The following is a 23,963-nucleotide window of genomic DNA, read 5'->3' as shown; positions in this document are numbered from 1 at the left end:
GGCAGAGCCGTCAGTAGGTGTAGTTGTTTTTGAAGGCCTCCTCTTTCTTCTGGTCGATTTGCTGCCAGTCCCACGTCCCATCGCCATGCAGCTGCAAGAGGTAGTCGTGAAACCGCCATAACACTCGCCGCCGGTGGCTCACCGTGATGCAGGAGATGCCCCTGACACCCAAACACCCACGTGAGCCACGCTCTCATATTCCCTGTTCTGTTAGAAAGACGTCACCAACCACGAACCTTTGTTTCATTTCGTGATAAATAAAAGACTCGACCTCGGACGAGACGGCCGACGTGCACTCGTCCATCACGGCCAAACGTGGATTGTGGTACAGCAGCCTGTTGGGGTTGTACACGCCAAAGAGAGGGCAGCTTCCCCGGTGAGGGACCGAAACGGTTTGCGCACCTCACGCCACAAGCGTGAGTAAGACGCACCGGGCAAGTACAAGGCGTTGCTTCTCTCCGCCGGAGAGGGCCTCATTCCAATCAGAGACTTTGTCCCACCCCTCGCGCTGTACGAGGTAGTAGAGGTTGAGGCTGTGCATGATGTTCTCGAGCTGCTCTGTCGAGGTACCTGTACCCCGCACCATCACCGACGGGTCAACACAGCCGCTGGTTGTGGCTATTTGGGGGGTGGGGGGACACGTCGCGTGCGGGAGAAGAGGGGAGTCTGTCGTACCCTTGGCCTCAAAGTCGAGCGGTGAGTGAGGGTAGATGACCTGGTCACGGAGCGATCCGTAGGACAGGTAGGGCTGCTGGGGGATGTACAGGATCTCCTCGGCAGGCAGTCGCGTGATGCGGCCTCGCTCCAGCGGCCACAGGCCACAAAGCACCCGGAACAGGCTGCTCTTGCCCGACCCTACACAGAGACATGTCTGAGCAGAGTGTGTGCGCGCTGCTGGTTCAGATGAATTGCGCGCATGCGGTACCATTGGGCCCGTAGATGAGGAGGTTCTTGCCGTAGGGAAGGTCGAACGTGAGCCCCTCCACCAGCACGAGGCCGTCGGGGGTCACGATCGACACGTCCTCCAGCTTGGTGTGGTCGCTTTCTTCGTACTCTCCGCGGAGCGCGGTGGAGCCCTCGTCTTCTTCTTCTCCTCCTCCTCCTCTTCCGCCGCCTTCTATCAGCCGCGGGATTGTGGGCTTGCGAGGGGCTGCCGCCCCCTTGTCTTGTAAGGTCTCCAGTAGCGCCAGCAGATCCCACACCCGACCCGTGTAGCCGGCGAGGAGGTTGATCTCCTTGTGCAGCATCACCAATCGCCCGATTGCTCTGCGCGCGAACATCCAACGCGATTGAGCGGGTGTGCGCGCGCGGCGACGCGTCTGCACGGAGAAGGAGCCCGCTGCACACGTACCGCGCCAAATTGATGAGGATCTGCGTGTTGCGCACGTAGTCGCCCGTCACCGACGCCGCTATCTCCGATTGAAGTGAATCGACCTCTCGGAACGGCAGCTCGCCCATCTGCGACCAGCCTGTGGAGACGACACACGCGACACAACAGGTCAGTTGTAGGTCACACACGCGCGCGCGCGTGCATAACAGAGTTGGGTGGTCATCTCCAAGCTTGGAGTACCCGAAAGTCGCGTGTTGTAGGTCCCACCGAACACGGGGAACGCGACGACAGAATAGCCCACCATCGTTGCACCATACTTAACCAACAGCTCGTCCACGACTTTGCGAAGGAAGACGAACCGCACGCGCGGGTGGGGGGGGAGAGAGTTAGCTTCTCGGCACTCGGGCGGGTTGGTGGGTAGTGTGAACGCAAACGCACTGGACACAACGGCCTGCTTCCTGAAAATGTTGCCGGCGTGGGCGTAGACGCGGTCGAACGCGGCGTTGATGATCTGCCGCTCTCGCGACGAGCCGCGGAGGAAGGCCACCTCTTCACTGTTTCCAATGAGCCGCGAGTGCCGGAGCCGAAAGTCGCCTTCGAGCCGCTGTTGATGCGCCGTAAGCTGCGGACGAGAGCGCCAGGGGCGTCGTGTCGTGTCGTGTCGTGTCGTGTCGTGTCGTGTCGTGTCGTGTCGTGTCGTGTCGTGTCGTGTCGTGTCGTGTGAGCGGCCTCTAGACTAAGAAACTATGCGGGGAAAGCCTGAGGCCTACCTTGGGAAATGGTGGCATGATCCAGCGCAGGAAGAGGCCGCTTATAATGTAGTAGATGTACATGAGGAGAGGACCGCGATACCCTATCACAGCGCTCAACTGTACCGCCGGTGTGTGCGTGTGTTGTGTTGTGCGCGCGTGTCATTGAAAAATGAAGAGGTCAGGAACAAAGATAGACCGCGTCCGGACGGTCTCGTGTGCGGGGAGAGCGAGGCGAGGAGATTCGAGACGTGCCTTGGAAGTAAAGAGAGCAAGGTCGGTGACAGGCTTGAACACGTTGCCGTAGAGGTTGGCCAAGTAGGACGAGAACCGCTCGATGTCTTGCGCCACCCGCTGGTCGCTGTGCATTTATCATTATTAGGAAAATGATATTATTAATTGATTGATTTAATTTACGAAAATCAATATACATTTATGCTACATATATTATTATATATTCATAATATTAATTTTTAATAATATAACAAAAAAACAATCAAAAGTGGACGAGGAGAGGTGGGAGAGTGGGGTGTACATGTTGTCGATGTTGCCACCGAAGTTGGCCTTGTAGAAGGCAAGGTCGGAGAGATACATCTTGTGCACGTGCCTACTTAATCGTCGGCGATAGAGGAGAGACAGCATCTGCGTGAAGTAGGCAACGCCGGAATTTACAATGACGGTCGGGATGGCCACGATTCCCAAAGCGATGACGCCGAAGATGAATCGGTCGAGCTTGCGCTGCACGAGGCACTTGGCGTTATAGCCCATGGCCTCGGCGATCTTGAGGCTCAGTAGAGTGCGGGCGAGGAGGAGGAGAGTGAGGAGAGACGTGACGAGGGATTCGTTCGAATGCAGAGAGGGATAGAGAATCTTGAGAAGCCGCCAGAGTCGTCGGAGGAAGGTGCTATCCACCATGGCGATGGAGGTGCGCGTGCCATCGGCAAGTCCCTTCCCTCGCTGCAGTGATTTCGATGATGATCGCTTGGCCTTCTCCCCAATCAGCACGGCTTTCCATTTCTTCCAGAGATAGATTGCGCTAATTGTAACCGCCGAGATTGCCGTAGCCTGCTCCTTTCGGCTCCAAAGGGTGCGAAGTGATTGAAAGAGAAGGGGTCCGACTACCGGGTAGGTCTTGAGCGAGAGGAATGGCGGGTAGCAGTGTCGGGCTCGCTGCCCCAATTTCTTCATAAGATTTGTGAGATTGGCCTTCTCCATTATCGTTTGAGGCTGCTGCCGCTGCGGCAGCTTGTGCCCAGATGTCTCGCTCCGGCAGATGCAGCTGTCAAATGGCGATTTGGGGCTTCAGCTACACCCCACACAACAACGTCAGGGAGACCCCAATTTCCCAAGTCTTGTTGAAGGAAAATGGGAAAAGAAAATCTCGATAAAAATAAAAATCAACATCATCAAGATGAACCGCAGCACCGCGTCCCTTGCTCGATGCGCGTTCTCGCCACGCGGGACGAGAAGCTCTGCGGTCCCGTTGTTGCGGACCGTGCAGCGGGGCCTGGCAACCGATGACCAGGGCCAGCCCCTTGGCGGTGGCATGTTCGATCACCTCCAGGAAATCGAGGTGGTGGGTAACTCTCTCAGCAAATCGGGCGGCATAGTGGAGGTCACCGCTCGTGGCGGAGGTAGCCCTCTCCCCTCGCGCATTTTGCAAACGCAACGTTATCTCTAACGACCATCAGCGTAGGCACAGAAGTGGTTAAAGCACAAATCGATCCTATCTTGGCGGGAGATGCGGCATTGCTGAGTAAGTTGCTCACCCAGGCTGCCCAAGACGCCTATGACCAGGTACACTTGCATGCTCCCCCGTTCTTCTACCACCCCAACTCACCACACCTACCGGTTTCATGCCGCCGGTGGATGGCCACCAGGTCCAGTACGAGGTGAAGCGGAAGCTGGTGGAGGTGTCGATGCGAGATCGGCGCAAGCAGCAAATGAAGGAGAGGGATCAGATGGCCATCGACCTTGAAGCCTTCAAAGAGAAATAGGTCACTCCCACGCACTCACGCCTCCTCAGCACTTCGCTTTCTTTCTTCCCTGTACACTCGCAAGGAGGAAGGCGGTCGTTGGTCGCCGCCTACTGCCCTCCTGGCTTGCGCTTGCTCATGAGGTTGTTGATCTTCTGCAGCTCCTGGTTGATCTTGGCTTCCTTGCTCTTCTTCGCATTCTTCTTAAGATCCTTCTTGCGGCCGTCGCCCATCTTGACGCCGAACTGGTACGCCGCCCTGAGATGTTGACCCACCACGTCAGCACCTCACTGCACCATCATCATCATCACGATCTGTGAAGAAGAGTACTTGGGCGTGGCCTCGAGGGTGTCGTTGAACTTGTTCCAGGCTGCATCGCTCTCAAAGTGCCACGGCTTGATGCGCTTGCGGGCTTTGGTGCCCATGTCCATCTTGGAGAGGTCGTCGTCATCGCTGTCGCCCTCCTCCACCACCGCCGTCGTAAACGAAGACTCGTAGGCCCTGCGCCAAGCACAGTGACAAGATGAGGGAAGCTTGTTTAACAACCAACAACAACAACAGGAAGAGGAAGAGGAGGAAGAAGAAAGAGAAGACGGTCTCATCAGGGTACATACCCTGGGTAACACTCGGTGTAGTTCTCGGACACGAAGCTGGGATCCAGCTCGCGCTTGTCGGTGGTCTTACGCTTGAGCACGCTGTCGTCACGCCTGAACACCGTGGCCATGCCCCGGTCCTTCTTCTCCTGCTCGGAAAGCGTCTTGGTCTTGACCATTGCCACGTCCGGCGCGGCCTTTTTGCCCGCCTCTCCTCCGGCGCCGTACTGCTCATCTGTGTTCGGATAGGCCCATGCCTCTTCTCCACCTGCAGCACGCAGGTGCGCACAAATGCGTCAGTACTGGGTCTGAGCAGAGCATGTGTGACACCCAAACACACACACACACGCACACACACGCACACACACACACACACACACACACACACAAGAGAGAGAGAGAGAGAACTCTGTGGAGCGCGAGGTACCCGCAGGGTAAGGCTCGGGGTAGGGCGCTTCGGGGTAGGGAGCAGCTTCGGGATAGCCCGGTCCGGGCATGGCCGGCATCTGCGGACCGGCGCAGGGCTCGGGGTAGGCCGGGTACGTCGCCGTGCTGGGAGGCAGCGTGGGGACGCCCTCGTCGTCCTCGAGCTCCATTTCCACCTCGTTGGTATCGTCGGTGCCGCCGGGGTGCGCCACGGGCGGGGGCTTGACAGCATCGGCGGCGGCGTCCTTGATCTTGAGCTTGGGCACGTAGACCTCCTCCTCTTCCTCCTCCCCGTCGTCCTTCACGTTGCCGAAGTAGTCCTTGCCCTTGGTCTGCTCGCGATACTTGAGCTCCCGCTCGTGCAGGCTGCTGGTCTGCTGCGGCTGCTGCTTGCCCATCAGCTCCCGGAGCAACGCCATCTCCTCTTCGTCTCCCTCGAACTCCTCCTTCTCCTGCGCCTTTTCCGTCTTAATCGTCTGCGCGTCGGCGGCGGCGGCGGCCGCCGCCTCTTGCTTCTTCGCCTCCATTTCGGCCAGCTTCTTGAGCCTCGTCTTTTCTATCTGCTCTGCCGTGGGCAAGCACACGTAGTCGCCCACGTCCGGGAAGATCCTATGGTGGTGGTGGTGGTGATGAGGGGACGGAACCAAACGATCAGGTCACGTCACGTCACGTCAGACCAGACACTCTGCCCCCTTCGACGCAACACCGCACGAGCACGTGTGGCGGGAGGAAACGTACGAGTCCTCCTCCAGAGCCTTGGGCTGCGCGTTCGTCTTGGCGACCGGCTTGAGGAATCCGAGCGACATGAGATCGGTGAGGTCGGGCGCGACGCCGGTTTTCTCGGCGGGCTTCTTCTCCTCGACTTCGACCGCCACGTCCATGGGCGCCGCTCTGTCGCGACCTTCGCCACCAGCGTCGTCGTGATCCCGGTCCTTCGGCTTCTTGGCCTTCTTGTCCTTCTTCCTTCTTTCCCTGGGGCGCAGGTAGCTCATGATCTTCGTAACTCGCTTGAGCACGTCCTCGTTAATGCTGCCCACCATGCGCTCCTGGATCTTGGGGCAGTCCTCCTTGCTGCGGAGCAGCGTGGTGGGCAGCTCGGCGCTCAGGTCCGTCATGTCGAAGACGAACGTCGTGCGCCCCTTCATGAAGCGGTCCACCGGACGAACCTTCCCGTTCTCCCTGCCCAGCTCCACCCTAATGTGTACCCGCGTACACCATGGTGAGTACTCTCTGCCGCCCCAGAGCACGAGTGGTACTACGTCCATTGGTGGGGCCAAAGGGTACAATACCGGTGCTTGATCATGAAATCGTTCTGCTCAAAGAGGAGATGGTGCACGCTCTGCGCCAGAGGCGTGCGGAACACGGGCTTGGCCGGTGCTGCTGCCTCCTTGGTCACCTCTTCTTGATCCTCCTCCTCACTGGATAGAAATATATATATAAATATATACATACGTCAGCTGTCAAGTCCGCACCACTCGTGAGCACATGAAAGTGAGTGCCACGGTTACGTGGGGGTGGGACACGAACGCTTCCATGCGCTTCTCCTTCTCCAGTTCGCTCCTGATCTTGTGCAGCAGCGAGTAGTCGAGGCCCTTCACCAAGTGGGTGTGCTCCATGTCTCCACCGAGGTATTTGCTCTCTTCGATCTCCTTCTTGCGCATCTCCTCCGAAGACACCCTGGGTCAATTCGGTCAACCGTGTTAAGAGAGGGCGGTGGTGCAAGAGAAAGAGTGTGGGGGAGGGGGGGGGAGGGCTCGCACCCTTCTGGGGGAGCCACGGACTGGAAGCCCGCAGGGCGAAGCTCGGCACCGGCCTCGTAGTCGGGGTTGGCACCGTCTCGTCGCTCCTTGGCGCGATCCCTGTACTTCTGCTCCTCGGCCTCCTTTTGCTTTCGCCTTGTGTGGGTACGGCGAAGTTGCAAAAGAAAGCAGTCAAGTTAGAAGGCCGCGGCAGCGCCAGCACCGCTAGCGTTGAGCCGCGCGTGCAGCATTGTGCACGGAAAGCGAAGGGTGATTGCATACATCTTGTGCCGGGCCTTGTTCTCTTTGGCCTTCCGCTCCTTTTCCTTCTGTTGTTCATGATCCTCCAAATCGCTGATGAAGTGTGCATGCAAGTGGGAAGGACGTAAGCATGGGCCCAGGGCCAAGTGTGCAGCACCCCCCCCCCAAACTCTAGCGAGCGAGAAAGGTACAGGCGGCCCGTCGGCTTGGCGGGGCGGCGGAAGCGCCCTCGGTCATCGCCATCTGTCGAGGCACGAGCAGGGGTGCTCAGCAAGCGCCTAAAATCGGAATTGGATTTCGGCCCTCTGCAAGCATGTGCCGCATCAGCATACTGCAAAACAAAGAGCGCAAGGGGGGAATCCTACGGGGTTGGAAAGTCGGCCATCGTGGTCACTTACAGCGTTCTATCTTGTTCCTCAAGAATGTTAGAAATCGTTTTTTTCCGTATCTTGTAGTCTTTTTCTGCCCTTCTTTCTTTTTGGCCCGGGCGGTGGAGGTGTTGTTGAAGAGGTTCATCGCAGACAAGCACAACTTCCAACGTCCTCCAGAGAAGCCACAGGAGATAAATAAAAGCCCTCGATTGTGCAGCCCTGCCCTCCTTCGCTTGCTTGCTTGCCTGCTTGCTTGTCGTGGCGTATTTGTGCTTACACGACCTTCTTCTGATGGAAGAAGTTCCTGTCGTGGAGACGAGAGCACAAGGAAGGATGACCACGTTGTCAGCGCTACAACACCAACAAGCCGGTCCACGATATGGTTGAGGTGGTGCTTGGCAAGGTACGTACTTGAGGTGTCGAACCTGCCAGAAGGCAGATCCGATGAGAAGAAGGGTCTGGCCAACGGACCACCACATCACACGGCTGTTGGTGGACTCGCTGGTGTCCCTGAACGCCATCTCGCGTCTCTGTGGTGGAGGCATCAATGCAGTGATGCGAGTGAGTGTGATGTGGCGCGTCCTGCAGTAAGAGAAGCACCGATCGCACCTTCTGGTAGAGCTGCTCGCCGATGATCTCGTGCACGGCATCGTTCAACTGACGCAGTTGAACTTCCATCGCTGTTCAAGGGAGAAGAGGCAAACGACAGTGGTTCAGAACCCGACAGCGACGGGAGGAAACAAAGTCGAGCCAGGCCATGGAAGGTTTGATGCGTACCGCTCAAGGACTCGAGGCGGGCCACTTCGGCATAGTCCGTAGCGCCTACTCCCGTCTCAATGTCCACTTGCAGCTCCTGATAGGCGAGGTGAGTGGGCGTGTGGTCGCTGAACTGCCGCAGGTGGAGGGGGGGGGCATACAAATTCAGCACCCTGTGAGAACCACTTGCCCGTGTTGGTTTGAAGGCAAATCTTGTGCTCTCCGCCAACTTGAGCGGTGAATGCGTAGCGGCCCTCATTGCCGAGCTCCCTTCGGGCGATGAATTCGTTGGAGGGGCCGTCGACGGTAACGATCCACCCCTTCTGCTCTCCGTCGCGCTGGTCATCTCCAGCGTACCTCTGCGAACTCGTGTACTTGACCAGGACCAGCGTATCTTTCGGCACGTCCTCGAGGAAGCATTTCTTGCCACCTTCTTGGACATCCATGTAGAGCGGTGATCCCATCGCGCCCAGCACCAGCACAGACAGCACCATGCCGAGGCACAGCTTAGCCATCATCGATCCAGTGACGAATTTCATCTCCTGATCTTATATGCGCTCTTACGTCCAACAACGATGAGCAAGCACTCGTGTGGGGCTACCGCACCACGTCAGCGTTGTGGCGAAATTTCGCCTATTCTTTTCTCTTGATTTCCTTTTCATTGCCTTGCCACTTTGTGATAGATCCAAAGAAGAGATGGCCCAGCTGAAGCAACTTTCGAGCGCCAAGTGCTGTGGAGGACTTGTTCAGCGCTTCCAGCACTACAGCGATGCGCTCTCATGCGAGATGAAGTTCTCTGTCTTCCTGCCCCCACAGGCGCAGGAGGGCCAGAAAGTGCCTGTACACAATACTCGCTGCCCCCCCTTTTCTCCAAAGCACGTCTTCGCTTCCGCGTTCCCCACTAAACGTCACCACGTTGGTAGGTTGTGTACTTTCTCTCAGGCCTCACCTGCACCGATGAGAACTTCATCACCAAGGCTGGCGCTCAGCGCGCTGCCGCCAAGCACGGCCTCGCTCTGATCTGCCCCGACACCAGCCCTCGTACGCCGTCCTCCTCTTCGCCGCTGTCTCTCGAGCCTCTGGCGCTCCACCACACACGTTTAGGACGAATCTCTAATCGACCTGTCTGTCTCTGCCAAGGTGGTGTGGAGATCGAGGGTGCCGACGCGTCGTGGGACTTTGGGTTCGGCGCGGGCTTCTACGTCAACGCCACGGAGCCCAAGTGGGCGAAGCACTTCCGTATGTACGACTACGTGACCAAGGAGCTTCCCCAGCTCGTCAACGCCAACCTTCCCGTCGACCCCTCTCGCGTCTCCGTCTTCGGCCACAGCATGGGGGTACGAATGACTTCGTCCGCTTGCCTCAACCTCGTTATGGAATAACCCTGTCGTGCTCACTACATCGTCGCGATCAGGGTCACGGAGCTCTCATTTGTGCGCTCAAGAACCCGGGCATGTACAAGGTAGGTTCTTGCCTTGCAAAGCCCCCCTCCCCAAACGCGTTTGGGGGTAGTAGTAGTTCTGACCTCGGCTCTTCTTCGTCGGGTCGCCAGTCTGTTTCCGCCTTTGCACCGATCTGCCATCCCGTGGACTGCCCCTGGGGTCTCAAGGCCTTCTCCGGCTACCTCGGAGAGAACAAGGACGCCTGGAAGGTTGGTGCACTCCCACACTTCGCTCACGCGCCTGAAGAAGCAAACTCCCAGCGTTTGCGCTGCCGTCCTGACCCCAGCTATTCTCCCCAGGAATACGATGCCACCCACTTGGTGCAGAGCTATTCCGGTCCTGCCCTTGATATTCTCATCGACCAGGTAAGTAGTACCCCTCCCTGTATACTGGGACTTGCGCAGAACCCGCCCTTACATGGTCGACTGAGCTCCGTCCGTCCGTTGTCCCCCCCCCCATAGGGCTCTGACGACAAGTTCCTGAAGGAGCAGCTGAAGCCTGAGGACTTCGAGGCTGCCGCCAAGGGCACCTCGCACAAGGTGCAGGTGCGCATGCAGGAGGGCTACGACCACAGGTACACTCGCTTCTTCGCTTTCCCTTGCTCGTTTCCTCACAACTCTTCCCCTCCCATCTACAGCTACTACTTCATCTCCACGTTCATTGAGGACCACCTCTCACACCACGCCGCGCACCTCAATTGACTCGCCAAGGCCAAGTACTGACCAGATGGCCGACACCTTGGCCTTGTCCCCCCCCCCTCAAATCCCCAACCACTCAAGGGTTTGTGATGACTCCGCAAGGCCCCCAGTGACGGGCAAGAGAAGGAAGTAATAAATAGTATGGCAAAAATTAATCGCGCCGCTTGGTGTGCGGGTGTATGCGTCCGGACTCACGCCCAGTCGCCTTGGCGCGCCCAAACGCACTGTCCGCCACCCACAACGCCGTGTGCAACTACTCGTGTCTCCGTCTCCTCATTTGTCTCCAGTCTATGCAATGTCCGTCTTGGCGGCACCTGCCACACGACAACGCCCACACATGAGCTTGCTACACGCAGGAGAGACACAGGGGCACGAAGCGCGCACCTTTGGGTTCGAAGGCCTTGGAGAGATCGAACATGTCTCTGTCGTTGTTCTGCGGCAGCTCTCGTAGGAAGGACGCGATGTGATCCACGTACTCGAAGTTGTAGGCGATTTGTTGATATTGTTGAATTTCCTGCAATAATACACTCAGTAAGCTGGAAACAGGTTTCGAGTGCCCGACCCACGCTAGATGACACAAGTGAAGTGAAAGGCAAGCGGTGGAGAGGGAGGAGACAGCATACCGCGATGATGTTGTACATGAGCTCCCACTTGCCGAAGTTGACAAGCCCGTTGATCTCGTCCGGGTTGGCGTCGTCGGAGAAGGTCAAGTCCGTCAAATAAACACCTCTGCACGTGGTTCGAATAACAGCAGTGATAAACGTTAGCTCCGAGGTGCTCTCCAACCACGTCACGCATGAATATATAAATTCAGAGGGGGGGGGGCTGGCGGTGTGTACAGGAAAGGGATACAGGGAGGGTCGACGCTGTGCAGGGCCGTCCGATAGTTCAGGAAGGACTGGTTGTTGGACATGAGCTGCTCCAGGGATTGGAAAGTCTGCCGTACCCATGTGGAAGGGGGACGTGCCGTCAGCAGTTGCTCCAGTGGGCTTTACGGGGGGGGGGAGCAAGAGACCAACTACGATAGGTCTCGCGTACCTTGATGGTTTGGGGCGACAGGCCCTCGCGTGTGTGCTTGAGCCGATAGATGGGAGCAGTGTTGAGACCAGCGATCAGAGCCATTAGCGAGTTGAAGTTGTTCATCTTTCGGAGGTGCTGTTGGTGTGTGTGTGTGTGTGTGTTTTGTAACGATCAGTCATCAGCCAACCGAAAGCCAGAAGCTGCGGATGGGGACGTACATCAGCGATGTTGATGAGTTTGGTGAGCACGCGGATGCGCTCTTTGAGTGTTGGCTGCCACAGGACGCATGAGGCGACCCACATGGAAATGGCGGTAGACCTTCCAATGAGCCTAAGCACGTTGGGCGACCGGTACTTCAGCTTCGGCTTGTTCCACGCCTGGTTCAACAACTCCACAGGCTACACCCGTGTGGCGGCAAATGGGTCATTAACATTAATTTGTCGCGTCCTTGTCAAGGCGCACCACTGGACAAAGGGCTTGAGGGTGAGTAGAGTACCTTGATGGTCGAATAGATGTCAAAGTCGACCAACGTGAGCTGTCGCGCTACTTGAATTTCGTCGAACACGGACAAGAGTCGAGCCGGGGACAGGGGAATCTGTGTACACCAGAACACGGGCGACAGGCGCTCGCAAGTTAGAAATAATATAAATGTTTTTGAAATGGAAAACTATTCAAACCGTTTTGAAAAATAACAAAATACAAAATAAAATCATGTGAACCCGCAGAGATGGGGGAGGGGGGCGAGACCTTGGGTTCGATCTTCATTTCGATGAGTCCCTGCTGGACGATTTCTTGTGTGTTGGGGTTGTGTCTCTGTTGTTTGACAAGAATAGGAAGAAGAAGAAGAAGAAGGCGAACGATGACGACGAAGAGGAGGTGAGTGTCACGATCTCGACAAGGCGACAGAGAGGCACACACCTTGCTAATGAGTTCGCTGATCTTTTCTCCGTATTTAGAGTATCCTTGGCTATTGCGGAGCTTGGTCTCCACAAAGTTCTCCAACATCGCAAGCTCCTCTGGAGAACATTCATCAATGTGCGCCTGTCCATCACCGTCGTGAGCAAAATACACACACACACCACACAGCCTCAAACAAAAAGGAGACCAACCTCGGACCAGAGTCGCAACACGTTGCAGACTCGCAGCTGAACGGGAAGTTCTTCGGCGGTGAGGTGGGCGGGCACGTCGAACCGCTGCAGGAGCTTGGTGATGATTTGCCCCGGCGTACAGAAGGAACGGTAGGTTGTGATGAACGTCTTCACCATGCGCATGTCTACGACAATCGACCACGAGCAGAACGAGCGAGTGAGCGAGCGAACGGAAGGTGGAGGGTGGTCGAGGACGTAGATGGCAGGCCGGCGTACCGGGAGCGGCAGGCGAGGTGAGCTTTTCAATGAGCTTGTTCAGCGAGGCGGCGCGAAGTCGCCCCTGCTCGTTGAGGATGATATTGGCCGGACTGTCCGCAGGCTCTTTCCAAATATTGACGTTGGCCTCCCCATTATCCTCTAATTGTGTATCGTGTGTGTCGTGTGTGTGCGTGTCGTGAGTGAACACATCAGATCCAGCAAATCGAAAGAGACGAGTGGGTACTGTTGTTTTCAGCCTCCTCGCGTGCGGGAGACTCGGGTGGAGGCGGGAGGGACACCTCGTCCATAACCTTGCGGGCAAAGGCGATGTTCTCGTCGGCGACGACAGGGGACTTGGAACCGAGGTTGGCGAGTCCCACGCACGAGAGGAGGTCGGTGGTGGCGACGAGCTGGAGGATGGCCGCGCGCAGCTTCTCAAAGACGGGCGAGGACTTGGCGGCGCGCTCCTTCTCGGAGAAGATGCTCTTGGTCTCTTCGATGTAGTTGGCGAGGGCCTCCTTGAGCGCCGCCACGGAGTCGGTGAAGAGTTGTCGGAAGTTCTCGTAGGCAAGTATGAGATCGTCGTTGGCCGCCTCCAACACCGCAGCCGACAGTTGGCTCACCGTTACCGCCGTCACCTTGGCCGCATTCACGATTTCCTCGCCTTCGCCCGACTCGCGCAGCCACAGCAGTTTTGTCGATGCCGCCACAGCCGCTCGTACCGCTCCTGTGATAGTGATCGCAAGTGAGTGAGTGAGTGTGTGTCGTGTGTGGCATGCCGAGAAGGGAAAACCCATCACGTGACGGAATGACGCACCGAGGATTTCCTGCTTACGTGCAGCGGAAACAAAATTGTCGCCGACGATGGTGGCCTGAGCGGTGACGAGCTGCATGGTGGACTGCTTGACGGTGGTGACGGCGGCCTGCAACTTTTTCTCGGCCTCGGGCAGGTGCGCGATGAGTTGCGGCGGCGGAATGCCGTCCTTGATGCTGTCGATGGCGAGGGTGAGGGCATCGCGCACGGTGCGCGTGGCCTGCAGCACCTGCTTGAAGAGGTCGCGGCCCGCGAGCTCGATGGTGACGGCCTTGCAGCAGTTAACGAGGAACGACGTCGAGCTGGCCACGGCGGCCGCCATGTTGAGGAGCTCCACCAGCGACGCCGGCGACTGATCGCGGGCGGTCTCGCGGAGGCGCTCCAGGAAGTCCTCGTTGGCCTTGTTGAGATTCTCCTGCGCCAGCACCAGCTGATTGTTGAGCGTGTAGGCCCGCGCCGAGGCCTCGTCCTTCTTAGGCCGGGCCTCGACCGTGCGCGAGGCGGACTTGGAGATGACGATGAGCTGCTTGTTGGCGCCCGCCAGCTTCTTGAAGACGGGGATGACCTTGAGCAGGAACGGGTCCGACGAGTCGGCCAGCATTTCCGAGATAGAGTCCTCTCGCGCGAGCTTGGCCGCGCTGCTGTAGAGCGGCGTCCGGACGGAGGGGCTCGTCGAGAGCGAAGCGTTGATGAGCGCCTCGCTCAGCCCCAGCACCACGGGCGACGACGCCGAGATGTGAGAGACGGGGACAGAGAGCGAAGATGTAGAAGCGGAAGAAGGGGAAAGGGGAGAGGGGCTGCTAGAGGGGGACGATCGATTCCTGGCGTCTTTCTCCTTGTCCTTGGCGGGTTGGCGCTGTAGGCCGAGCGAGAAGCGCTTTTGTTGCGATTGGGATGGATTGTTCGGAATGAGAAATTTGTTTACGAGTGACCGCTCACCCATGATGGCGGGGCTAGAAGGAGGAGATTCAAGAGAGGGCGGTGAAGAGATGGGGCTGCTGCCCTCGTCAGCTGCAACGGGAGGCGAAGCCGGCGTTGGAGGAACAGCGGAGGAAATCGTGGGGGCGGATGTGGCAAGTGAAGGAATGGGAGCGGGAGAAGAAGAATTGGCAGAGGGGGGCGGATGCTGAGGCGAAGCCGGGATGGGAGGCAATGCCGTCGTGCCCTTGCGTGGAGGGCGAGGGGGTTTGTGGAATTTGATAGTGGACCCGTTTCCTGCTGCGAAAAACAAAAAAACAAACAAAAAAACATCAATAAAATAGAACCAAATCACAAGAGGCAAAAGATGGGGAGTTGTGGTGTAGATGGGGGGGGGTGCAGGAGATCACGTGGACGTGATTTCGAGGGTGCAAGGGGCGGTGCAGCTTACCCGTGGCGGGTTGCGAGCTCATCTTCGGTCTTGTTCGTTCTTTCGGCGAATCTGTGATCAAACGAACAAGGATGCAGGGGACGGAAAGAGTCAAGTCCTCGAGCACCCCAACGCGCCCTGTCGGCCAGCACGAACAAGGGGGCAGTTGGTGCAAGGTCTCGGGTGCTGTTTATTGCCAATAATTGTCGGCATAATTAATTTGCGCGTTTACGTAATACCGCGGTCAAGCCGTCCAAAGCCACGCACGCTCAGAGGAGGAGGGTGGCGTCGGTGTGCTCGCGCAGGGCCTTGTAGCGAGCCTTGACCTGTTCGGCAAGATCCCGCAGCCGGTCGTTCGCTTCCGCCACCGACTCGTGGCACCTGTACGCGCCACCTTTGTGAGCACAAAGGTGTGCGGCGGGCAAGCAGCTGGTGGACCAACGAACCCGGAACTGCCCGGCAGTTGAGCGTCGCGTAGTCGCTGAAGGTCGCGCACAGCGCGCTGCAGGTCGCCTTCCACCTGGGTCTGCAGCGTCTGGTACAGCATCTGGGCCTTCTTGAGGGCTATGTCCCGGTAGGTCCTCGCCCAGACAGATGCCTGCAGCCGCTCCGGTGAGGCGTTGCTGCCTTGTGGTCCGCGCGCCTGCGCGGCGAGCACACGGCCAAGCAGTCCGGCGCGCAGGAGCGGCGCCAGCCACGAGGCACAGTAGATCGTCACCACGTAGGCCGGCAGCGAGGAGGCTTCGTTAATGGCAACTGTTCCGATAGACGCGCGACGGCGTGAGTAGCGCACACGCGCTTGAGTGAATCAGAGAGAGAGAGAGATACCTTTGCGAAGTGACAGGGTGGCTTGCTTGGCACGAATCGACACGGCGTCGCCCTGGAAGGTAACCAGCGAAGCCCTTGTGCGGGACGAGACTAGAAACGATGTCAGCTCGCGCACATTCACTGGCCACCGGGTGTAGCATGGATGGTACCTCGCTTGCCCTCATTTCCTTCGTTGCCTTCGCCTTGCTGGCCGAAGCCGAAGAGGACAGACAGGAGGTCAAGCAGGGCCGTGTCCTGCGTGCTCGATGGATCTGCCGAGGGTCGAGGCGGAGGCTGGAGGGTGATCGAAAACGATGTCCTCTGAGCGTTGGTCGAGAGCTGTGCCTCCTCGCCCATCTGCGCCGTCCGCGTCGGACCACAAAGGTCACACATACGTGTGAGCAAGCCTGGCTTCGCAGCCGTTCATCTAAGAAGGAGGGAGACAACCGTGGCTTTTGCGCGGCTGTGCTTCGACTTGGCACCGAAGGACGGAGGACAGAACAGGTGGAATATATCGAACCCGCGACTGCATAGAGACAGGCAGACACCTTGACCTAGAGACGAGTTCATGCCCACGCCAGACATTAGTTAACTGAAGGCATCGGCACCACCTTTCGTGCTGCTATCTGGCGTCAGCCGTACCCAATGGCGCACCGCTCGAGGGGCGTGGGGGAGTAAATCGCGCGCAGAGGAGGCCGTCGACATGTATGGGCGCGAATGAGGCGATAGTGATAGGCACGCGCACCGACCATGCCCCTCCCTGTATGCGCGTTGCGCAAGAGCTCGCAAGAGTGAGTGCAGACACCAGCATACCCACGACCGAAATGAGCCAAGCTTGAATGCACTACCTTGTGGAGTTGGTCGATTGGAAATGTGTGCGAGCACGTCTCGGTGTCGCCTCCCGCGTTGCGACTTCGCACAGTGAGCACGACTAACAAACGAACACAACCGGGCGGTGGTAGTGAGTCATGACTGTTCAGTCGGAACATGGTTGGTTGGTACGTACAACTCCAGTGAGAAGGGAAAAGATCGAAGCGAGTCCGGTTCGCCAATGTTATCTTCATCTACGATTGCGGCCAAGCGAGTCAGTGTGCGGGTGAATGGGCTGTCTATAAAGAAAATGGTAGCGGTGGTACGTACCATCACAGCATGAGGGCTCGGGGCGGAGCTCAGTGTGTAGGGCTCCACGCTCAGCTTGACGTCGCATCCGATTCCGAGGGCTGGCTAATGCAGTGAGCGATTTCCAATTGTATTGCGGAGGGGATCACCCAGCACGGAACCAGCGTACCACCATCCGGCGCATAGGGAATGCGGCTGCGGTATGCCGGGTCTTCTTTCTTCTTCGCGAACGTGTGTTCGGACACGAGGTGGATAGAGTTGTTGATCGCTTCGATTTCGCGATTGATCTCGGCTTCTTCTTGGTCGAATGCTTGCTGTTGTGTAGACAGCACGTCGATGTCCTGCACATTGCACAGAGCAATGTGAGCGCGCCATAGGAAGGAGTGAGAACGGGCGAAAACGCTAAGCTGGGCACCTCCAAGAGCTGCTTGACACGCTGGCTACCGCGCTTGAACTCGAAGGAGACCATTTCTTGCATTTGGGCATCCAACTCACTGCGTACGCCGCAGTCTACGTTAAGGCCACGGTTTCCCATGGGTGTGGCACGCGTACCGTAGGCCGGGCATGTCAAAGTGAAGCAGCTTGCCCGCGAGACTGAGCGCAGTCACTCGGTACTGCGACCAGAGACGCACAAGATACCTCCAAGGAGTTAGACTCGACTCGACTCAACAAAAAGTTCGATTGGGCAAGGAGAGCCTAGCATACCCGAGGCGGAGTCCTGCGGCCCGGTTTCCGCGACGGAATGGGGAGCAGGGTCGGGGTAGGCGCCTGGTCTGGGACGCACACCACGTCCATGCAACCGATGGTGCCCTCGATCGGAAAGGCATGGGGGAAGAAGCTAAAGGGCATCTTTCGCCGCGGCACAGCGACGACTGTACAGCCACACCACCGCCGAGATCGCCGTTAGCTCGAGCAAACGTCGTTTTGCTGACGTCGCGCTGCGTGAAAGGCTGAGCGTACGCGCGTCCTCTTGTTCGGAGTTGGCATCTAATTCATCGAGCTCGCTGTTGTGTTCGAATGTGGTTTCGCCTTCGTTCCGCTCGAGGAGTGAGGAGGCGTAGAGCTTGCGCGACGAGGCGAACAGGAGGTACTTGTCGGTCACACGCGACTGGGTGATGGGCATCGACACGTGGAACTCGCGGGACTCCAACTCGGCGCTGTCGTTGGCCAGACACACCAGCACCTGCCCTCCTCGCCTGGGCACAGCGTGTAATGGCCATTTACGCCGTGGTGTGTGATCAGCAATGGGCAATACCCGAGTTCAACACCATACTACGGCCGTCGGTACCCCGTCACCAGGAACATATCCGAACCAGACACGGCTATGTTTTCAACCGATTCCTGATGAAGATCGTCATGATGAATATTAATCAGTCGGTGCGCGAATGGTGGCGAGGCGTAGTGAAATGTGACCGGGCAAGTACCTTCATCTCGAACAACAGACGTGGCCGCGATAGCGAGGGCGTGGACACCAGAAGGGGCACAAAGCGGACACTTCCGTCCTCGTCGCCGTGTACCACTAGAGGCTGGTTGAGCGCCGTGGCCTCCTGTCCAAAGAGAGCCGTACAGAGCGTTCTACACTCGCAAGCACGCCGACGATTATTATTAATATGTGTGGAAGAGTCAGCCAGGCACGCAAGAGCCAGTCTGACTGGAGGTATTGGAACCTGCACAGTCGTAGTACGTTAGAGCTCTGTTCACCGCTGGTTGTTCATCCTCGCTAGAGCTCGAATAGGGCACTGTCGAATGGGTCGAGTAGTGTTGAACTCGAAAACCAGTTCGGCGCACAGCTTGAGCGAGCGGCGTACCCACGATGGCCACCGACGTAGTCTTCTTGCCTCGGAGCCGCGGAAAGGCGCACACTCGCCGCCCCCACTCCTCTGCCTCCTCCGCTCCGGCGTTGCCTCCATCACCGTGCTCCCTTCTCGTCGTGCCAGCGCTGTACAATGCCACCCCGACGACGGGACTGCTGACCAACACTCCGTAGGGAGTGTCCGTCACATAGTCTGTTCTGGGCTGCAGCCATGGACGAAGACAGTGTGTGTCGTGTGTTGTGTCGTGTGTTGTGTCGTGTGTGTCGTGCGTAAGGCAGACGACACGGAGAGTGCAGGTGTGTGGGCCACGTACCAACGTAACGAGCAGAAAGGGAGCGTGCGTGGCGCGGTCCAGGCACAGGGGGAGGTGTGGCGACGTGCGGCTCGCGAAGAAGGCCTCGGGACTGCGGTCCCTCAGCGCAGCCGGCCGGCCCTTCTTTCTCTGTGGTGCCCCCTCCTCCGAACCGGCGCCCGTCCTCGCCTTCTTCCGTGGTGGGGCCTCTCCCCTTTCCTCCTCTTCTGCCTCCGCTTTGCCCTTCTTCCCTTTACGGCCTGTTGACTTCCCGCCGCCCGCATCGCGGCCCGCGGGCGTCGTCGGGTTTACTCTGCAGCACGAAACCACTCATTAGCATCGTCTTGGTGGGGGTCGTGGTGGTGGGGCAGGAAGACCTGGCGCTGTGCGTTGGGAGGACGAAGTAGCGGCGGCGCGGCACGGGCAGCACCCACACGTGTCCGCCTGCGGTGGCCACCGCCAGCGTCTCGCCGCCCCCGCTTGGGCTTATGCACACCACCTCGGACCCGAAGCGCCATACGTCCTGCCAACAACGCAGCCCGCCCACATGAGCAGCGCCAATGGGTGAGCAGAGAGGGAGGAGGGTGTACAAGGAGTTGCCCGTCGTGGCGGAAGAAGTGGAGCGAGGCCGGGGCGAGCCGAGCTGCGGTCACCGGGGGCTGCCCTGGGCCGTCGGTGGCAGAAGGCGCGCGGCAGCAGTGGCACATGAGTGGTGGGCGACGACCCACCACCCTCCCACCTGCGCCACACCACCGTCTCGCCCCAGTGGCCGCCCTCCTTTGTCCATCAAATCGTTAAATCGATTTATATTTACGACGTTTATGCGGTGCATGTTTTTTTTTGAAAATACTTCCAAGAAAAGAAAGAGAAACCTGGACCTTTACCTGATTGAAATGCAGCTAATCGGGAACGCCGGCACCCTCTGTCGAGGATATGATGTGCTCATGATCGATATAATCGAACCACTCGTAACAAGTTATAAGACCAGTGGCAACAATGTTTCTTGAAGAAGGGGAAGTGGATGAGCTTGAGCGAGCGAGCTTTTACTTCACCCACAGCCATGGCCAGGGCACCTCGTGGACAGCCGTTCATCTCAAGGAGGAAGCACTGCGGGCCACCTGCGACACGAGCGAGCCCCAGGAGGTGCCGACGACCGTAGTGACCCTGCTCGTGCCTCCCCCCTTCTACGCGCCCCTCCAGCACATTCGCACCCAGCTCAACGACAACATACGCTGCGGCCCTCACATCACCCTGTACACCTTCTTCTCCTTCCATCTTTGTTTGGCGTTGTGCTCACACCGCGCGGGACTTGCACAAATGTGGTCACAGCGTGGATCCATTCATATCGGTGGAGGGCTTCGAGGCGGCCGCCCGCCGGCTCCGAGCTCGCTTGGCCCAGGTGGAGCCCTTCCGGATCAGTCTGGAACCGTTCGGCTACTTCAAACACAAGAACGCGTGCACCCTGTGGCTACGGCCCGTAGATGAGGTATGGCACCTAATGCACACGCACGCACAAACCACGCACGCCACGCCATCTGATCATCCAGATCACGAACTAGCCGGCAGGTTCGTTGAATCGAATGCAGGAGCGCATCCTCAGCGCGCACCCGCGGTATGACCGTGTCAACCACCTCAACGGCGGCGGCTTTCAGCCCCACATGTCCGTCGCCAAGTTCGCCGACAAGGTGCGCTCGTCGCGCCCTCCCGTACGGCAGGACTGTCGACTGACCAACGAGTTACTGCTTTGCTTCTTGCGCCATGGTCCCCGTGAGCAGATTACGATGTTCAAGTGGATGGAGGAGAACATGCATCGGTTCGAGGGTATCGAGTTCAAGGTGCGGGAGGTGTACATCATGAGCCGGGTGGGTCCCGACCCGTCCAAGTACGAAGTGCGGCACACCATCCCCCTCGGACAGCCCACGCAACAGTTGCCGCCCTACTTCCCCGAGATCCCTCTCCCCGACTCGTATACCTCCGCCCTCTCTTCTCTTCTCTTCTGTTTCTTTATTCATTTGCTCACCAACCACTTGCCGTGGTGCTGTTGCGCACGCAGGGTGTGGCTCAACCAGGCGCGGTTGAAGTCGGTCCCGAAGGAGTGGACGGAGGCGACGATAGGCGAGGCCCTGCGCGGGCGAGGCTTCACGGTGCTCCGGGTACAGGTGGACCCGTCGCGGACGGAGGCGACGATCGAGTTCGGGAGCCGAGCCGAGAAGCAGCGGGCCATCACCCTCGCCGCCCACGACCAGGGACTGTTCGCCCACCCCACCCGAAGACTCACATTGACGAGCGTCTTCTGAAACGTTCGACAAAACAAAACAAGAACACTTGTGGTCACTTGTACCGGTGGTCTCCGGAAGCCGCGTCAAAACTTCTGTACAACAACCAGCGAAGTTGAGCTTGCGGGAGGTTCTTGTCGTGGTGGCCCGGTGGTGACATGGTGACATCATCATCACTCGGCGCGCCACACGGCGAGGAACTGGTCGTCGACGGTCCACAGCGTGCGCACCCCGACGTAGAACTCCGGCCCGCTGCACATGCCCTTGACGCTGTCGTTCCACTTGGTCTTCCGCTTCTTGCTCTTGTCCGTCGTACCGTAGTAGGCGTCCATGTCCGGACCCGAGGAAAGGTAACTCACGTCCTGCACCATAAGAGCTAGTGAGCGCCAAGCGCGGTGTGTGCGGTGTTTTCTGGTGGCGTGTGCGGTGGTGCTACGTACTCGAGCGGACCAGAGCACCATCCGTTGAGCGGAGCCGTAGGTGAAGACGGTGCTGCCCAGCTCGACGAGGCCGTCAGCAGGGAATGCGAGCCCTCCGCTCATCTTGGCCGAAACGCCGGTCATGCGGCCCTCTTCGGTGCACTGGACCACCCAGATGCTGTCCTTGGTCGTCACCCACACCCGCTTGAGCGGCGGCGACCCGGGCGCGGCCTCCTCTTCGTCGAAGCTCGAGCGGCAGAGCGCCGCCACGGGCTTGTCCGTCGGCAGGAACGAAGCCGGCAGCAGCTGCACCTCCTTGCCCTTTCCGCTTGGCTGTTTGCCGCCATGTCGTGCGTGTCGTGTAAGTCGGTGTGTGTCGTGTGTATCGTGTGTATCGTGTGTGTCGAAGAGAGAAGGGGTTCTACGTACAGCGATGAAAAAAGTGCGGATGCCCTTGGTGGTGCCCACCCAGAGATGGGAGCTGCCGATGGGAAGCATGCAGTTGATCCTCTCGCGGTCCTCTTCGTCCTCCTTGTCGTCTTTGGTCTTCTTGGCCTTCGTCTTCTTCGATGGTCGAATTGAGTGCTCGCACACGACTGACATCTGCAGACGTAGTGCATACGCGACAACAAGGTGAGCTCGCTAAGTGAACGGACATGGCGCTCTACGAGGATGGGAGGGGGAAGCGTACGTCATCAGCATCGTAGCCTCGGAGGAGACCCGCGGTGAATCCGGCCCACACCACAGATTGCTCTGGCGTGTGCCCGAGGCACCGGATGACCTCGCGTCCCTTCTTCCCTTCAGGCAGCGACAGCTGCGAGTACGTCTGCATTTGGCGGATACGCAACGCACGAGCGCACACACGACACACACGAGCGCGTGGCGTTGATATAAGATAAAACGAAAACGAAGAAAAAGAGCGAAAGCGAAAGGCGCGCGTAAACCTTGAGATCGAACACGGCGGGTTCCTCGGCCTCGGCCATGGCCCACACGCGCTGGCCGACCTGGACGAGCTGACGCACGCTCTGCTTCTCGCGCTCGTCGCGCACCCGGAAGGTCTGCCGCTTCTTCCACTTCTCGCTCCGGGAGTCCTTGAGGTGCTTGAGGTCGATCGTGTAGACGGCGAGCTTGCCCCCGCGCTGGCCCACCCACACCTCGGCCTGCTCCAGCTGCTCGAGGTAGGACAGCCCCGGCTTGTTGATCACCACCAGCGACCGCTGGCCCTTCTTGTTCAGCTCCAGCGCTGCCACGATCCGCACCGCGTGGCCCGCCTCCGGCTTCTCCACGTGCAGGCACCGCATCTGGCCCTGCGTCCGCTCTGCCGCCGCCGTCGCCGCCGACGATGAAGACGACGACGACGAAGCGGGGTCGACATAGTGGAGGCAGTGCGCGAGCACACCATCGGGCAGGCGGGAGAAGTAGCTCGTCGGGTCGGCCTTGAGCCGCCGCACCTTCTCCGCCGCCGCGGCCGCCGCAGTTGGCGATGGCGATGGCGAGAGGGACGTCTGAGGGGAGGGAGCGGGGTACGGGCGGAGGAAGGTGTCGAGGGTCCAGGGCAGCTGTCCGACGGAGCCGAGGGCGCGCTCGCGGGCGCGCTGGGCGTCGAGCTCGCGGCGGCGGGCGCCCTTCTTCTTGAGCTCGTGCCACTCGCGCTTGGCCTCCTCCTCCCTGGCGGCCTGGCGCTGCTTCTCCTCGAGCAGGCGGAGCTCCTCGGCGTGGGCCTTGCGCTTGCGCTCGTCCTCTTCGGCGCGCCACTGCTCGTACTTGACCCGCTCTTCGTCGCGCCGGCGCTGCTCCTCCTCCTCCCACTTCTTCACGGCCTCGGCATCGATCCCGAGCTTGGCGCTCGCCCGCGCGATCTTGACGCCGTCCGTCTTGTTGGTCTTTTGGAGATGGGCCAAGATGACCAGCACGTAGTCGTTCTTCCGCGTCCCTCTCACCGCCAGGTTCTGCGTCTTGCAGTAGTTCTGCAAGATCTTGATCGGGTAGTCATTCAGCTTGGCAGGATCCAGCTCCATCTTTCTTCTCTCCTCGTCAACTGGTCTTCTTTTTACTACTTGTTATTCTTCTTTTAATCAAATCGGGATTTTCGCTCTGGCTTCGAGAAACGATCGTTGGGCGAGAGGGTATTGTTGATCATGCGCCGAGCACGACGTGTCGTGCAGCTGTTGATGCTCTGATCTGCCTCTGACAGCACGGTGAGCCCTTTGTTCTTTTGTCTCGGTTGTTGCAAGGCCCGCGCACAACCTTCCCGCCGCAGGTCCACCAAATAAAATTGAAATATATACATTACATTTTGTAATTAATGTGAAAATAACATTTCACATTAACAAATAATAACAAATGCTTGGTCCCTAATTGGCCCGC

At 58.6% G+C, this 23,963-nt stretch overlaps 8 protein-coding genes and 1 pseudogene across 8 annotated transcripts; 3 read left to right on the top strand and 6 right to left on the bottom strand.

Moving 5' to 3' along the window:
- Positions 1-10: 10 nt before the first annotated feature.
- On the bottom strand, positions 11-3,294 carry ACA1_264420 (ABC transporter, ATPbinding domain containing protein; the record flags this gene model as incomplete). The annotated part of the gene is made up of 11 exons (XM_004341306.1): positions 11-161; positions 237-335; positions 432-570; positions 676-855; positions 926-1,266; positions 1,352-1,469; positions 1,571-1,669; positions 1,769-1,952; positions 2,101-2,199; positions 2,290-2,440; positions 2,615-3,294. The coding sequence occupies 11 exons, from the start codon at positions 3,292-3,294 to the stop codon at positions 11-13; spliced, it is 2,241 nt and encodes a 746-aa protein (XP_004341354.1).
- A 196-nt stretch (positions 3,295-3,490) lies between these two features.
- ACA1_264410 (uncharacterized protein) lies at positions 3,491-4,076 on the top strand (the record flags this gene model as incomplete). Its single annotated transcript, XM_004341305.1, has 3 exons — positions 3,491-3,713; positions 3,782-3,876; positions 3,960-4,076. The coding sequence occupies 3 exons, from the start codon at positions 3,491-3,493 to the stop codon at positions 4,074-4,076; spliced, it is 435 nt and encodes a 144-aa protein (XP_004341353.1).
- An 89-nt stretch (positions 4,077-4,165) lies between these two features.
- Positions 4,166-7,097, bottom strand: ACA1_264400 (uncharacterized protein; the record flags this gene model as incomplete). The annotated part of the gene is made up of 9 exons (XM_004341304.1): positions 4,166-4,313; positions 4,386-4,556; positions 4,670-4,916; positions 5,076-5,683; positions 5,813-6,268; positions 6,364-6,492; positions 6,602-6,751; positions 6,835-6,969; positions 7,072-7,097. 9 exons carry the CDS (start codon positions 7,095-7,097, stop codon positions 4,166-4,168), a joined length of 2,070 nt encoding a protein of 689 aa, XP_004341352.1.
- Positions 7,098-7,718: 621 nt separating this feature from the next.
- Positions 7,719-8,740, bottom strand: ACA1_264390 (the record flags this gene model as incomplete). The annotated part of the gene is made up of 5 exons (XM_004341303.1): positions 7,719-7,749; positions 7,857-7,975; positions 8,055-8,125; positions 8,223-8,334; positions 8,363-8,740. The coding sequence occupies 5 exons, from the start codon at positions 8,738-8,740 to the stop codon at positions 7,719-7,721; spliced, it is 711 nt and encodes a 236-aa protein (XP_004341351.1).
- A 157-nt stretch (positions 8,741-8,897) lies between these two features.
- ACA1_264380 (Sformylglutathione hydrolase) lies at positions 8,898-10,344 on the top strand (the record flags this gene model as incomplete). Its single annotated transcript, XM_004341302.1, has 8 exons — positions 8,898-9,041; positions 9,125-9,242; positions 9,342-9,538; positions 9,616-9,663; positions 9,754-9,852; positions 9,943-10,008; positions 10,105-10,217; positions 10,281-10,344. 8 exons carry the CDS (start codon positions 8,898-8,900, stop codon positions 10,342-10,344), a joined length of 849 nt encoding a protein of 282 aa, XP_004341350.1.
- Positions 10,345-10,629: 285 nt separating this feature from the next.
- ACA1_264370 (RasGEF domain containing protein) lies at positions 10,630-14,912 on the bottom strand (the record flags this gene model as incomplete). The annotated part of the gene is made up of 14 exons (XM_004341301.1): positions 10,630-10,655; positions 10,726-10,855; positions 10,965-11,070; positions 11,181-11,278; positions 11,380-11,496; positions 11,580-11,738; positions 11,858-11,956; positions 12,109-12,174; positions 12,280-12,402; positions 12,471-12,634; positions 12,726-12,866; positions 12,952-13,434; positions 13,525-14,739; positions 14,891-14,912. 14 exons carry the CDS (start codon positions 14,910-14,912, stop codon positions 10,630-10,632), a joined length of 2,949 nt encoding a protein of 982 aa, XP_004341349.1.
- A 226-nt stretch (positions 14,913-15,138) lies between these two features.
- ACA1_264360 (uncharacterized protein) lies at positions 15,139-19,608 on the bottom strand (the record flags this gene model as incomplete). Its single annotated transcript, XM_004341300.1, has 20 exons — positions 15,139-15,250; positions 15,316-15,625; positions 15,698-15,787; positions 15,847-16,033; positions 16,124-16,230; positions 16,331-16,436; positions 16,522-16,740; positions 16,817-16,896; positions 16,965-17,136; positions 17,211-17,289; positions 17,348-17,409; positions 17,501-17,667; positions 17,756-17,991; positions 18,084-18,136; positions 18,220-18,342; positions 18,497-18,534; positions 18,604-18,811; positions 18,923-19,214; positions 19,279-19,424; positions 19,492-19,608. 20 exons carry the CDS (start codon positions 19,606-19,608, stop codon positions 15,139-15,141), a joined length of 2,904 nt encoding a protein of 967 aa, XP_004341348.1.
- A 289-nt stretch (positions 19,609-19,897) lies between these two features.
- Positions 19,898-21,198, top strand: ACA1_264350 (annotated as a pseudogene).
- Positions 21,199-21,350: 152 nt separating this feature from the next.
- Positions 21,351-23,614, bottom strand: ACA1_264340 (uncharacterized protein; the record flags this gene model as incomplete). Its single annotated transcript, XM_004341299.1, has 5 exons — positions 21,351-21,539; positions 21,618-21,929; positions 22,026-22,199; positions 22,288-22,422; positions 22,541-23,614. 5 exons carry the CDS (start codon positions 23,612-23,614, stop codon positions 21,351-21,353), a joined length of 1,884 nt encoding a protein of 627 aa, XP_004341347.1.
- Between the last annotated feature and the right edge of the window lie 349 nt (positions 23,615-23,963).

Source organism: Acanthamoeba castellanii (assembly GCF_000313135.1).
Source record: "Acanthamoeba castellanii str. Neff unplaced genomic scaffold scf7180000084770, whole genome shotgun sequence".
Classification (NCBI taxonomy): Eukaryota; Discosea; order Longamoebia; family Acanthamoebidae; genus Acanthamoeba; species Acanthamoeba castellanii.
This window is presented reverse-complemented; position numbering and strand designations above follow the sequence as displayed.